Source organism: Ahaetulla prasina, chromosome 1 (assembly GCF_028640845.1).
Source record: "Ahaetulla prasina isolate Xishuangbanna chromosome 1, ASM2864084v1, whole genome shotgun sequence".
Classification (NCBI taxonomy): domain Eukaryota; kingdom Metazoa; phylum Chordata; class Lepidosauria; order Squamata; family Colubridae; genus Ahaetulla; species Ahaetulla prasina.
Window position 1 is genome coordinate 75,177,671 of NC_080539.1, and position 14,667 is coordinate 75,192,337.

The 14,667-nt window shown below is 45.7% G+C and overlaps 1 protein-coding gene across 3 annotated transcripts in view; it reads left to right on the forward strand.

Annotated features, from left to right (window-relative positions):
- HEATR5B (HEAT repeat containing 5B) overlaps positions 1 to 14,667 on the forward strand; it is a 62,789-nt gene that overhangs the window by 23,783 nt on the left and 24,339 nt on the right. For 2 of the 3 annotated variants that reach the window (XM_058164486.1, XM_058164498.1), the window contains 6 exons: positions 623 to 782; positions 1,753 to 1,942; positions 9,251 to 9,420; positions 10,717 to 10,861; positions 11,370 to 11,609; positions 13,554 to 13,805. In XM_058164486.1, coding sequence (XP_058020469.1) covers positions 623 to 782; positions 1,753 to 1,942; positions 9,251 to 9,420; positions 10,717 to 10,861; positions 11,370 to 11,609; positions 13,554 to 13,805 — 1,157 coding nt within the window. The remainder of the gene's footprint in view (positions 1 to 622; positions 783 to 1,752; positions 1,943 to 9,250; positions 9,421 to 10,716; positions 10,862 to 11,369; positions 11,610 to 13,553; positions 13,806 to 14,667) is intronic. The other variant, XM_058164490.1, reaches the window with a different exon arrangement.

The following is a 14,667-nucleotide window of genomic DNA, read 5'->3' on the forward strand; positions in this document are numbered from 1 at the left end:
GGGTTTCTAGTTCTAGAGTTACAATTCTTTCAGTTGTATATATTTATTTTACATCAGTTCATGGTTGTAGAAAAATAACGAATTTGTGTATTCCAAATTATTTAAATGATTATAACATTTGTTAGGTTTAATACTACAATATTGAATATTTTTTATGTATGTGAAAAAACTGAGGGAAGAAATGAGAGCAAGAAGGAAGGGAAAATCAGTTTTTCTCTCAAGTTTATTTACTTATTGAATTATTTATAAATACTTTGTATTTCAAATATCATGAAGACAATCCTGTCTCCTAAAGACAAAAGCTGAGACCCAAATGCTACTATCTTACAATAATTCTTATTATTATTGGAATTAAAAAGTGTGTTTTTAATGGGGAAATTGAGTTATTTTGAAGTATAGGCATGTTTTAACGATTTGATTATAAGTTTTTGTTTAAAATAAAATTGAAATCATTTATGTAGTTCTATTCATTTTATGAATATCCACAGTGATGCTTTGAGAGATTCTATGAGCTTATGGAGCTGCCTAGCACTGCTTTTTGTCATTTAAAAAACAGTTTTGTGCTAGAATTTTTCTATCTTGACTGTGGATTTAATGACTTTTTTAAAACAAATATTTGCAGGTTAAAATCTGCTAGAGATGTTGTATCAAGAACTGGCCACTCTTTGGCCCTTGGGTGTCTACATCGCTATGTTGGTGGAATAGGTTCCGGGCAACATTTGAAAACCAGTGTCAGCATTCTGTTAGCGCTAGCACAAGATGGAACCTCCCCTGAAGTTCAGGTAAAATTAATACATTATATGAACATACATTATAGGAATATAATATTCATACTTTGAAAAATATTCAGATATGCTTTGAACTTTGCACAAGTGTATAATTTCTCTGTTATTCATTTAAGAAGCATGACTTTTTTGGTTTTCTGAAACTTCAAGGAATCCACTTATTAAAGTTAGTGTGACTCTTATTGTGATAAAATATTTTTAATAATAATAATAATAAGGCAAACCTCTTGCTTTAAAGACTTTATTTATTATCCTTTTTGTAAACAGCTGAATTACAAAACCTATTATATGTATATTAGGGAACTGTTGGCCAGAAATCATAAATTATGTTTGTTAGTCTAGGTGGTTCTGCCTCCTCTTTTTTTGTGAGGCGTAGGAACATTTACGTTTCTTTAATTATCATTATAGTAGGTAGTTCCTGTTCAGTTCCCAATCTAGAGAGACATGTCAATGATGTCAGCATATCATTTGAGAATCCATTTGTTATACAGATATCTTCGAATTAGGACCACAGTTGAGCCCAACATTTCTGTTGCTAAGTGAGGCAGTTGTTAAAAGAGTTGTGCCTCATTTTACAACCTTTTTGCCACAGTTGCTAAGCAAATCACTGCAGTTATTGAGTGAATCATGTAGTCGTTAAGCGAATCTGGCTTCCCCCATTGACTTTGCTTGTCAGGAGCCAGCCAGGAAGATTACAAATGGTGATCACATGACCCCAGGACAGTGCGACCATCATAAGTACATGCCAGGTTCCAAGTGCATGAATTTTGATCAGGTGACCATGGGGATGCTGCAGTGGTCATGAGTGAGAAAAACAGTGGTAACGGTCACTTTTTTCAATGCTGTTTTAACTTCAAATGGTCACTAAACAGAGAAGTTGTAAGTAGAGAAGTACTTATCGTTGTAGCCTTTTAAGGATCCTAATTAAGATGAAAGCATATGATTAAATTATTCATTTTTCTTCTAGACATGGTCTCTCCATTCACTTGCTCTAATAGTGGATTCCAGCGGACCAATGTATCGTGGATATGTGGAGCCTACCTTATCTTTGGTCCTTACTTTACTTCTGACAGTGCCTCCATCCCATACAGAAGTTCACCAATGTTTGGGTCGATGTCTAGGAGCTATAATAACTACTGTTGGTCCTGAGCTGCAAGGTTAGTATGACAAAAATGAAAATTTTGGGACCTTCCTTACAGTTTTATGCATATTATATTGCATGCGATCTAATACAAATGTTCAGCACTTTGGATCCAAAGCTAGAAAGGTTCTTCAGAGCAGACTGTTGTGACCCAGGCCCAAGTAGGTAGTAGAAAACTCAGTCAGTTTAAAAACAAACAAACTTTATTAGAACAGCTGAGAATTAACTCATTCTCAGCATGCATGCTCGTTTCTGTGTTGTGGTCCACCAGCAGCCTGCGGAGCTTCACAATGGAGTCAGACAGCGATGAGGCTGAGGAAGAACATGGGTCAGTCCTGGAGGCTGGGTGTTCTGTTTCCCTCCCCCTAATACTCCCAGCAAAGAGTCAGTCAGAGGCCTCCTTTTCTCCTTTTATTACATAGATACATGTCCTGGCCACGTCTACCCACGGGCCTGCCAAGTTTCTGGAGATAACGAGGAAATTATAGATAAGGCCAGAATTACTCACGAATAGATTCTTCCCTCCATTGAGACCGTTAGCTCGCGCCAATTCATTGCTTTGTCCAAGACAAAAAACCAGGAAGTCCCGCCTCCTATTTATAGTCTCTGCAGATGTCACTGCATGACAATTATGACTTGGCTTTGTCCCAACTCTTCCGCTGCTGCGCACGCCGATCACGCCTACGTAATCTTGCATCACTCCAAAACTGTTCTTGGGGCGTTGCCAAATCAGAAGGAGGCTCCCGAGAATCAGGCTTTGCCGGCCCCTCCTCCTCCCTTTGAGTGGGTGCCAGGGAGGGAAAGGGCTCAAGAGAAGCAGGGCTGGCCAGGTCTTCTCCCTCACTTTCTGAATCATCCGAGTCCAGGAGTCCGGGTCCAGGAACCTGGGTCACAACACTATCCCTCACCGCAGGGCCCTTCCCCCGGGGCTGACGATCGGGATGCGGTCGGGCTGGGTTCTGCTCATGGAAGGCCTGCACCAGGTCAGGGGCATGAACGTCGGAGGCATCTACCCAGGAGAAATCAGTCCCGTATCCCTTCCACGCGATCAAATATTGGAAACGACCCTTCAGCCAGCGGGAGTCTCGTGACGCTGTGGACTTCAGATTCCTCCGATCCGTCCTCGGCGACAGTGACGGGTGCTGTTGGGCACCGAAGGGGACTCGGTGTGGCCTCAGGAACCAGAAGGGACCGTGAAAACGGGTGGATCCGCATGGATCGTGGCAGGGTCAGTCGGTAGGCTACTGGGTTGATGACTGCCTCGACAGGGAACGGGCCGATGAATCGGTGGTCCAACTTCTTTACCGGGCGGTCGGACGGGGGGTGTTTGGTCGAGAGCCACACCGGTCTCCAACTGCCAGCGGGGCGTTGCCCGTCGGGAGCGGTCGGCGGACCGTTGTAATCCTCCTTGCCCGATTCAGCTGCTGACGTACCAACTGTTGGACCGCATGCAATTTCATCAGGAAGGTCTGCGTTTCGGGAACAGGAGAGTCCGGTGGTGCCAGAGGGAAGAGCCGCGGATGGTACCCCACATTGGCAAAGAACGGGTCATCTGAGTAGAGGTGTGCTGAGAGTTGTTAAAAGCAAACTCCGCCAGGGACAGGTAGTCGGCCCAGTTGTCCTGTTGCTGGTTGATGAAGCAACGGAGATACTGTTCCAGTATACCGATGACCTTCTCTGTACCCCCGTCGGTCTCCGGATGGTGCGATGACGACAGACACACCTGCACCTCCAACGCGGCCATCAGGCTCTTCCAGAAGCGGGCTGTGAACTGAACTCCGCGGTCCGAAACCACCCTGTCCGGTAGACCATGGAGGCGGAAGATGTGCTGCAGAAAGAGTCGGGCGTTTTGCGGCTGTGGGCAGTCCGCGGCATGGGATGAAGTGTGCCATCTTGGTGAGCATGTCCACCACCACCAGCACCGTGGTGAACCCAGAGGACGGCGGCAGGTCTGTCAGGAAGTCCATAGAGATCGCCCCCCAGGGTCTGTCGGGTGTCGGCAAGGGCTGGAGGAGCCCGGGAGGGGCCCCCGTGGCGGCCTTGGCTTGCCGGCACGGTACGCAGGATGTCACATAGGCATGTATATCATGCCGCACTCGGGGCCACCAAAAGGTCCGTGTCACCAGGTGGAGGGTCTTGAAGAACCCAAAATGTCCTGCTGCAGGGTTGTCGTGGCACTGGGTCATGACGAGGGCTCGGAGTGGTCCTGTGGGCACATATAATCGCCCGAAACTTGAGTAAGTCCTCCTCCAAGGTCCAAGGAGACGGGGCCCACCTCCGCTCTCCTTTGCTGCGACCAGGCGTCCTGGCGCTGCGCCTCGCACCTGGGCCCGCAAGTCCACTGGCTCCGTGCTGCGGCCAAGGCTTCTGCCGGCAGCACTGTCCGTGGAGGAAGGGGTCCTTGGCGCAGAGGTACTCTGGCTTGCGGGACAGGGCATCCGCCTCGGTTGTGACCGCTGGGAATGTAGGTCACGGAAGTTGAACCGGCAAAACAACGACCACCGGATCTGCCGCTGGTTCAACTTCCGAGCTGTGGTGAGGTGCTCGAGATTCCGATGGTCCGCTCGACCTCCACCTGATGTCGGGCCCTCCAGATGGTGTCGCCAAGCCTCGAATGCAGCCTTGATAGCCAGCAACTCTTTTCCCAGATAGTGTAGTTGCGCTCGGAAGGATTGAGTTTCCGGAGTAGTAAGCGCAGGGAAAAAGTGTGCCACCATTCGTCGGAGCCTGTAGCAGCACCGCTCCCAGAGCCACATTGGACGCGTCTGTTTCCACCACAAAAGGCCGGAGCGGGTCGGGATGCCTCAGGACGGGTTCCGTGACGAAGGCTTTCTTGAGGGCTGTGAATGCTTCTTGCTGCGGGGGACCCCACCGGAACGCAACCTTCTTCCTGAGGAGCTGGGTAAGTGGAGCCGTCAGTGTGGCGAAGCCCGGGATGAAGGTCCGGTAGTAGTTGGCGAAGCCCAGCAAGCGCTGAACATCCTTCGCCCGACGAGGGGCTTCCCAGCTACACAAAGCTTCTACTTTACATGGGTCCATGGCTATGCCCTCGGGCGAGATGATATGCCCGAGGAATTCTATGGAAGTCCGGAAGAAGACGCATTTCTCCAGCTTCGCATTGAGTTGTTGCTCCCGCAAGCGTTGCAGAACCAGACCGACGTGTCGAAGGTGGCTTTCCCTGGACCGGGAGTAAATCAGGATGTCGTCCAGGTAGATAACCACGAACCGATCCAACATGTCTCGGAACACGTCGTTCATGAAGTGCTGGAAAACGGCGGGAGCGTTGGTCAACCCAAATGGCATGACAGTGTATTCGTAGTGTCCGTATCGGGTGCCGAATGCCGTCTTCCATTCGTCTCCTTCTCGCATCCGCACCAGGTTGTAGGCCCCCCGGAGATCGAGCTTGGTGAAGATCGTGGCCTCCCGCAACCTCTCCAGTAGCTCCGGGATGAGCGGCAGGGGGTAGCGATTCCGCACCGTAATGGCGTTTAGCCGGCGGTAATCACAGCATAGGCGCAAGTCCCTGTCTTCTTCTTCACAAGAGGACTGGGGCCGAGAGAGGGGACTTTGAAGGCCGGATGAACCTCGGGCCAGGTTTTTGTCCAGGAAGTCCCTGAGGGCGGCCAACTCGGGCTCCGACATGGAATACAGGCGTCCCACAGGCAGTGGTGCGTTGGGCAGAAGGTCCACGGGGCAATCGTAGGGCCGATGCGGGGGTAGTCGGTCCGCCTCCTTCTCGCTGAACACGTGGGCGAAGTCCGTCAGCTCAGGAGGCAAGGTGATGGCAGCGGTGGGGACGTTCTGGCCGGCACAGGTGTGGCGGATGTGATCGACGCACTGCAGACTCGGGAAAGAGATGGCGTTCCGCGACCAGGCCACCTGAGGATCGTGGGTCCGCCAGGCCATCCCAAGGACCACGGGAAAATGAAGGTCCGCCGTGACATAAAACTGGATCGCCTCCTCATGGTCCCCAATAGCCAGGCGCAAAGGCTGGGTGGCAAATTTAATGGGGCCGGACACCAGTTCTCGCCCATCAATTGTCTCTACCGCATCGGAGGGTCCACGGAACCACGGGACCGCAAACTGGGTCACAAAGGCCTGGTCCATAAAGTTTGTTGTGGCCCTGAGTCCACCAGCGCATGCGCCTGGAGCCCGTCCGACTGGTTCCCCAACCATATCCGTGTGTCCAGAATCAGATGCCGAGGGGGCCCAGAGTCTACTTCCGCAACGGCCAGTGGGGCTTAGTACGTGCCCGACCTAGGGTTTCCCGAGGTCGGGCCTGCCCGCTTCCGATTGGTCACGCTGTGATTCGGGGACCGGCGTGCGTGCCCCACTTCGCTTTCTGGGGCAAGAAGCGGCGAAGTGGCCGGGCTCCCCACAGTACAGGCACAATCCCCCTTGGCGCCTCCGGTTCCGCTCCTGGGCTGTCAGGCGAGGTCTGGCCGCTCCCAACTCCATGGGCTCTTCCGCAGCGGTTACAAAACGTGGGGCGACCCTGGGTGCTGGTGGTGCAGGAAGTGGGGGCGCAGATGTCGACGGCGGGTCCCGGGGGGTGCGACGGGACGGTCGCCGTTGCAGACGGGCATCGAGGCGGAGACAAAGGGGCACCAAGTTGTCAAGGGTCCGCGGCGCCTCCACGCGGGCCAGCTCGTCTTGCAATTCCTCTGAGAGTCCCTCCTGGAACGCTGGCCCACCAGCGCTGCATCATTCCAGTCAGAGTCCTGGCACAAAAGACGAAATTCGGCGATGTACTCCTGCAGGGGGCGTTTCCCTTGACTGAGTTCCTTAAGGCGCCTGGTTGCCGTCAGCATTTGAACAGGGTCCTCATACATGGTGCGCAGGTGCTGCCAAAACGCTGTTGGTCCGCCAGCAGGGGCTGTCCTGGAGCAAGAGGGGCGTGGCCCATCGAGCAGCCGAGCCGGAAAGAAGGTTAATCACGAAGGCCACCTTAGCCCGGTCGTCTGGGAAATCCTCTGGCCTCATAGCCATGTAGAGCTGGCACTGTCCCAAGAAGGTCGGGAACATCTCAGGCTGCCCAGAAAACTTATCCGGCACGGTTATCGGGCACTTGCGACGAGGAGGAGGAGTGGGAGGATGGGGGGGGGCTGCAGGCACATTCCTGGCAGCAAGTTGGCCTGCCAAGTGAGCCACTTGCTGCTGGAGCTGTTGATTAGCCGCTTGTAGCTGCTCTAACTGCTGCTGTACCTGCTGCTGGTCCATCTTTGGTGGAAGATGTTTTAGTCAGGTCTTGGACAAAATGTTCTGTTTCCCTCCCCCTAATACTCCCAGCAAAGAGTCAGTCAGAGGCCTCCTTTTCTCCTTTTATTACATAGATACATGTCCTGGCCACGTCTACCCACGGGCCTGCCAAGTTTCTGGAGATAACGAGGAAATTATAGATAAGGCCAGAATTACTCACGAATAGATTCTTCCCTCCATTGAGACCGTTAGCTCGCGCCAATTCATTGCTTTGTCCAAGACAAAAAACCAGGAAGTCCCGCCTCCTATTTATAGTCTCTGCAGATGTCACTGCATGACAATTATGACTTGGCTTTGTCCCAACTCTTCCGCTGCTGCGCACGCCGATCACGTCTATGTAATCTTGCATCACTCCAAAACTGTTCTTGGGGCGTTGCCAAATCAGAAGGAAGCTCCCGAGAATCAGGCTTTGCCGGCCCCTCCTCCTCCCTTTGAGTGGGTGCCAGGGAGGGAGAGGGCTCAAGAGAAGCAGGGCTGGCCAGGTCTTCTCCCTCACTTTCTGAATCATCCGAGTCCAGGAGTCCGGGTCCAGGAACCTGGGTCACAACACTGGGAAAGGCCCGGATGAGGGCTCTGCGTCAGAGGCAGAAGTGGGGCCAGGGCCATCGGGGAGTGATGTGTGGACTCCAGAGCCTTCAGAGGCTGACAGTAGTGAGGCAGAGGAAAGGAGGAGCCTGTTCCTAATGCTCTTGCCAGAAGGGCCAGTTTTCTACTGTTCCGCATAAGCTGCATCTTAATATGGTGTACAGTGAAATGTTTAAAACATTACATTGGAAATAAAACTGTGTAAATATATCTTGTGTTTGATTGTTTGTAACCTTCAGTTGGGTGAAATGGTGTCTCATAGGGCAATAATTTTTGAATTAACTTACCTCAGATGGGATAACTGACAGAATGCATCCAAAATCCAGGACCATGACTCTCCTGAGATTGAAATTTGACAAATTTGAGGCTGCTTCATTAAAAGCTGCTATGGTACTTTATCACTGTGGTAAGCTAAGTCACTTGATTGTGATTTCCAATGCTCCCTGCCAGCTTCCTACAAGGAAAGTCAACAGGGAACCTGGCAAAAAGTCAGAATTGCTTCTATTCTCGCGACTTTTCCTCCCTTCCTGTGGTCATTCTATTTCTTTTTAGGTAAGCAAATACCTTCGAAGTAATAACCCAAAAGGTCACAAGTTCTCTAGTATTCATTAAAAAAGTGGAGAGGCTGGCAGGAAAAGGAACAAAATAAAATCTATCCATAATATACAGAGAAAACCCAAAATAATAGATAGCTCTTCAACACTACAAGAACTTAAACATATAATAATAGACAACTGATGGTGGGAGAAAATATTCAAAAATGTATTATTTAGTATGTTGTGAATATCCCAAACGGAGTCTTTATATTTCCTTAGAGCAGGGGTGTCCAAACTACGGCCCGCGGGCCAACTGCGGCCCGCGGGTCAGTTTTTATTGGCCCGCAGCAAATTCTGAAAGTATAATTGAATATGGCCCTTTTCGGCCGCCTCCCGATGCTTGCCCGGTGGTTCGCTGCGAGGCTTGCGGCTCCTCCCCATGGGCGGGGAATAATGAAGGGAGGGGGCGGAGGAGGCGGTGAGCGGGAAAGAGGCTGCTGGCCGTGCCCGACCCCAGCAATTCTACCCTCGCCTTCCTCGGGCCGCTTGGCGAGGCTCCTCGCGCCTCCACCCCTTGGGCAGGGAATAATGAAGGGAGTTTCAAATTCATACCAATTACAAAACAAAAGCCAAGATCAGGGGTATCCAAACTTGGTCTCTTTAAGACTTGTGGACTTCAATTCCCAGAGTTCCTCAGCCACACCCCAAAATAAGCCACGCCCACAGAATTGGTACGAAAAAAAATTAGCCCCCCCCCCCCGTTCAATGGTGTGGCCCAGGCCTTTGCTTATTTTTCTGTATTTGGCCCTCACCAAAAAAACTTTGGACACCCCTGCCTTAGAGCATTGTACTTTTCTTTATTAAATTAAATTGCAAGTTACTCATTTGGCTGTCTTTCATTTCATGATTTATAAAAGTTGATTTAAAAATGTTAATTTTGATAGGTAATGGAGCTACTATTTCTACCATCCGTTCCTCATGTCTGGTGGGATGTGCAATTACACAAGATCATTCCGACTCTCTTGTTCAAGCAGCTGCCATTTCCTGTCTCCAGCAACTTCACATGTTTGCACCACGACATGTTAACCTTTCCAGTCTTGTTCCCAGTCTTTGTGTAAGTATGTTTTCTCCTTCCTATATGTAGCAATGTAGCACTTTTTGTGTGGCTGTTGATAAAAATAGGATCACCAATGTCTGATGACAGATATGGCACAAGAAGAAGAATATGTAGCAACAGCAATATCACTTAAACTTATATACCGGTTCACAGTACTTTCCAGCCCCCTCTAAGTGGTTTACAGAGTCAGCATATTGACCCCAACAATCTGGGTCCTCATTTTACCCACCTCAGAAGGATGGAAAGCTGAGTCAACCTTGAGCTGGTGAGAATCGAACTGCTGGCAACTGGCAGTCAGCAGAATTAGTCTGCAATACTGCATTCTAACCACTGCTCCACCAAGGCTCTTATATCCCAAAATAGTGTTCCACAAATGCTCATGATGACACCAACGTTGACAGATTGCTGCTTGTCGCAAGCATGTATAAAATGTACTTTCTATCTTTGTATACAAATTATACTGTATAGAGATCTTTCTGTTAATTTTTGTTTTGGAGTGCATTAAAAAAGTCTGAGGTTGGCTTTTTTTTTTTATTTACATTTATATCCCGCCCTTCTCCGAAGACTCAGGGCGGCTTACAGTGTATAAGGCAATAGTCTCATTCTATTTGTATATTTTACAAAGTCAACTTATTGCCCCCCCCAACAATCTGGGTCCTCATTTTACCTACCTTATAAAGGATGGAAGGCTGAGTCAACCTTGGGCCGAGCTTGAACCTGCAGTAATTGCAGGCTGCTGTGTTTTAATAACAGGCTTCTTACAGCCTGATCTACCACGGCCCCTTTAAAAATTTAGATTTTTCAGATTCTTAAAATGCTTTTATCCTCTGAATGAAGATGAGGCACAGTGTTGTATACTTATGAACCTTTCATGAAACTAATTCTTTTGTTACACTTTGCTGAAATAGCAAAAACACTAAGATTTTCAGTACAATTGTTAATAAATTAATAATTGGTTCAAAAAATGTTCCTTGCCGAATAATTTGACATCCTGCATATTTTTTCTTTCTGTGAATAAAGATCAGGTGGTTGCTATGTTATGTAAAAGTAGATGATTTAAATGTATTTTATTGGAAGAAAAATATTTAACATCTCTGTTTAAAAATTGTATTTGGCTTTGTCATAAACAGAGTTGAAGTCCATGCATCTTAAAATTGCAAAGGCTGAGAAACACAGATTGAAATGGTCTTACATAATATGTAGGCAGCAAGCAAGTGATTGCCATTAATCTGTAGAAGCTACAAACATTTTGAAGTAACCAAGTGCTCTTTGGCTGTTTTTTTATGGTTATAGGTTCACCTATGCAGCTCCCACTTGCTTCTACGTAGGGCTGCAGTAGCATGCTTGAGGCAGCTTGCCCAAAGAGAAGCAGCAGAAGTATGTGAATATGCCATGAGCTTAGCAAAAAATACTGGAGATAAAGAGAATAATGGGACAAGTAAGTATCGGACCAAACAGTGGAACTTCTTAAATTTATTTTCTGTTTTTTGTTTTTCAGCTACGTTTCTCTCTCTCAAAATTCTGCAAATAATACGAACATTGTCTCCTTTCACAGATTGATAGATTGTTAGTAGTTTTCTCTTGATTGGCTGGGGAAAGGCATTTGCTGAACCTAGGCCTGCAGAGGTGAATAGCAGTTTTATCCTCTGCATTTTTAATTAACTCTTGTGTAACAGTTGTATAATAGAAGGGTGCTTCCTAAAATATGGAAAGATGAATCAAAGAGATCTTACTAATTCTGTCTGACTGTGCAAATCTAGATGAAATCTTGCTGTAGTTTAGCAGGTTTTTGTTCACATTGAAGATCTATGGTACTGCAATGTAAGAATTATTCATGTTTCTTTAATGGATTTTAGCCCTTGTATTAATTATTACGATTGCACATGAAGTTAAATATTTTATTAGAAAAATCTCAGATGTTGTACTACCTAATATATGTTTTGCAGATATTAATCCTTTTGCCCTAGGACTTGGCTCTCGAAGAGATAGTCATGGCAGACATCAAGGAATTAATATAACAGAGACAGGATTGGAAGGAGTTCTTTTTGGAATGTTAGATCGTGAGACTGATCGGAAATTGTGTTCTGATATTCATGACACTTTGGGCCATATGCTTTCATCTCTGGCAGTGGAAAAGCTCTCTCATTGGCTAATGTTATGTAAGGATGTCCTTGCAGCATCCAGCGGTAAGAATCTGAAAATGACTTGGTAAAGGAGTGAAGAAAATATTTCTTGTTGTCTCCTCTTTAAATAGAGGTTCTTTGTTTACTGTAAAAGAACTGTGCAGTTTGCAATCTGTTGTGTTTCGGCAAAACTTTTTTATAAATTATTATAAGGTCATCTATGATAAACCAAAATCTTTTTTTTTTTATTTGAATTTATGAGCCACCTAGTTCCAATGAACTCTGGAAAGCTGATAAATACTTCCTGATTATCTCAGACAACAGTGGAAAAAGCTTTGAATGATTTTTATGCTTTGGCTTGTGCAGTGGGACTTAATAAATATCTTCCTAAATGTGGCTTTTTAAAGAATTTTTAAAATTAATGTTTTGCATGAGATAAAGGAAAAGGAGAGATGGCCCTCTAAAAGTTCAGTGATTCTTAACTTATGTGCTACAACTGCCTAAATGTTAAAAATTATAGTATTTGAAATTTATCTGTAAAATTAGGTTGTAAGCAAGCGAACTCAATAAGTCATTCATTCATATATTTTCCTGAGTTTTAATGGTACATCTATGAAATGTATTTAAGCGTTAATTGTGTTTTATATAAATAGATAACTGACTTTATAATTTCAGTGATCTAGGCATATTTTAAAACATCGTAATACAAGTAGCTAAGATTTCTAAACATTAACATGCTTCATTATCTTTGTTGAATTAAAAAGCTGATAGTTTAACAAATTGGCCATATACTTTCTTTTCTTTAATTTCTTTCCCTTAAAGACTGATTTCCTAATTTTTAAAAATGTTATTTTGTTCTGTATTACTTTCATTTGTAACTGAGATATACAGTAGTTGCATGGATTTTCTTTTTATACATTGTGTACCGCACTCCAAATGTAATGTTTGAATGGTTCAGATGGCTTAAATGGATCAAAACACAAAACAGGTTTTTTAAGTGACAATATCTGGGAAGTGAAATTCAATCTTCTTCTTTTTTTCTCCTTTACGTGTCATTTTTTTTTGGTAGAAATGTTAACATGTTGCCTACATTCTTGACAACTTTATCATGGTTTTCAGAGAAACCAGGCTATTTAAAGGCAAAACTGCAATTGTGAAATTGCAATACCTGAAATTGTTTGCATTTCACATGAAGGTTCATATGAGCTATTACCGTATTTTTCAGAGTGTAAGATGCTCCAGAGTATAAGATGCACATTAGTTTTTGGGGAGGAAAACAAGAAAAAAAATTTCTTCCTCTGCCTATCAGCATCCATTGGTATTCATCTGGCTAGCATCCTTGCAGCAAACAGCAAACAGCCTGGTCAGCTTCAGCACGTTATCGCAGCCTGATTTAGCACAAACAGGTGATTGATGGTTGGATCAGCTTCCTGGAATCAATCAGCTGTTCCAGGCTGCGGGGATCACCAGAACCCACTGCTGCCTCCCCGTGTCATGTTTTTGGCCTCCACTCATCGCGTTTTTGGCCTTTGCACGCTCCAAAAACATGACATGGAAGTGGCGATTGGTGGCAATGTGCTGTGGTGATCCCCGCAGCCTTGAATGGGTCAAAAACAGGGTGTGTGGAGGCCAAAAATGTGATGCACAGAGGCCGAAAATGGCTGAAGAGTGGGGGCTGGCAGGTAAGCGGGGCTTCAGCAAGATTTGGTATATAAGACGCACCACAATTTTCATCCACTTTTTTTGAGGGGGGAGTGCCTCTTATACTCCGAAAAATACGATAGTTTTATTTGGGACCATTAGGTGGGTAATGATCAGAAATAAACCTGCCTTTGTGATGGCATTCCAATTGCGAATGCTGTCTTCTCTTGTCTTTTTACCGGATGAAAATAGTGCTGTTCTTGCACTCTTTTATAGGATATGATTTTAATAACTAATCTTGGACGTTTTATTCAAGCCTCGGTCTTCAATATTTTGTATAAATAATAAATCTCTTATTATATACAGATATGACAACTACAGCTCCATTAGGAGGTGAAAAAGATGAAGATTTGGAGAAGAAAGATGAAATGGATGACGATACAATGTTTACTACACTGGGTGAAGAAGACAAATCAAAGCCCTCTGTGGCTCCTCGCTGGGCTACTCGAGTATTTGCCGCAGATTGTCTGTGTCGAATTATCATGCTCTGTGAACATGCAAATAAAGCCCACTTTGATCTAGCTCTGGCCCGCTCTGCCAAACTTAGAGACCCTAAAAGTAAGGAATAGTGGTGTTTTTTCTCTTCTTTTTTTCTTGAATTTGTTTGTTGGTCACTTTAAAGTAACTTGAATGAGTAATCAGGTATTATTTTTGCCTTGATGAAAGATGGATTGCTGTAGCTATATTATACTTTAAAATACCTTACATGGTTTACAAGTATGTTTTCCTGCAGTCTTTTTGTCTATTCTACATTTTAAATTGCTCATCAAAATACAGGTAGTCCTCCACTTACCACAGCTCATTTAGTAAACGAACAATAAACAATAAACAACAACAGAGTTGGAAGGGACCTTGGAGGCCTTCTAGTCCAACCCCCTGCCCAGGCAGGAAACCCTACACCATCTCAGTCAGATGGTTATCTAACATTTTTTTAAAAATTTCCAGTGTTGGAGCATTCACAACTTCTGCAGGCAAGTCATTCCACTTATTAATTGTTCTAACTGTCAGGAAATTTCTCCTTAGTTCTAAGTTGCTTCTTTCCTTGATCAGTTTCCACCCATTGCTTCTTGGTCTACCCTCAGGTGCTTTGGAGAACAGCCCGACTCCCTCTTCTTTGTGGCAACCCCTGAGATATTGGAACACTGCTATCATGTCTCCCGTAGTCCTTCTTTTCATTAAACTAGACATACCCAGTTCCTGCAACCGTTCTTCATATGTTTTAGCCTCCAGTCCCCTAATCATCTTTGTTGCTCTTCTCTGCACTCTTTCTAGAGTCTCAGCATCTTTTTTACATCGTGGCGACCAAAACTGAATGCAGTATTCCAAGTGTGGCCTTACCAAGGCATTATAAAGTGGCACTAACACTTCACATGATCTTGATTCTATCCCTCTGTTTATCCAGCCCAGAACTGTGTTGGCT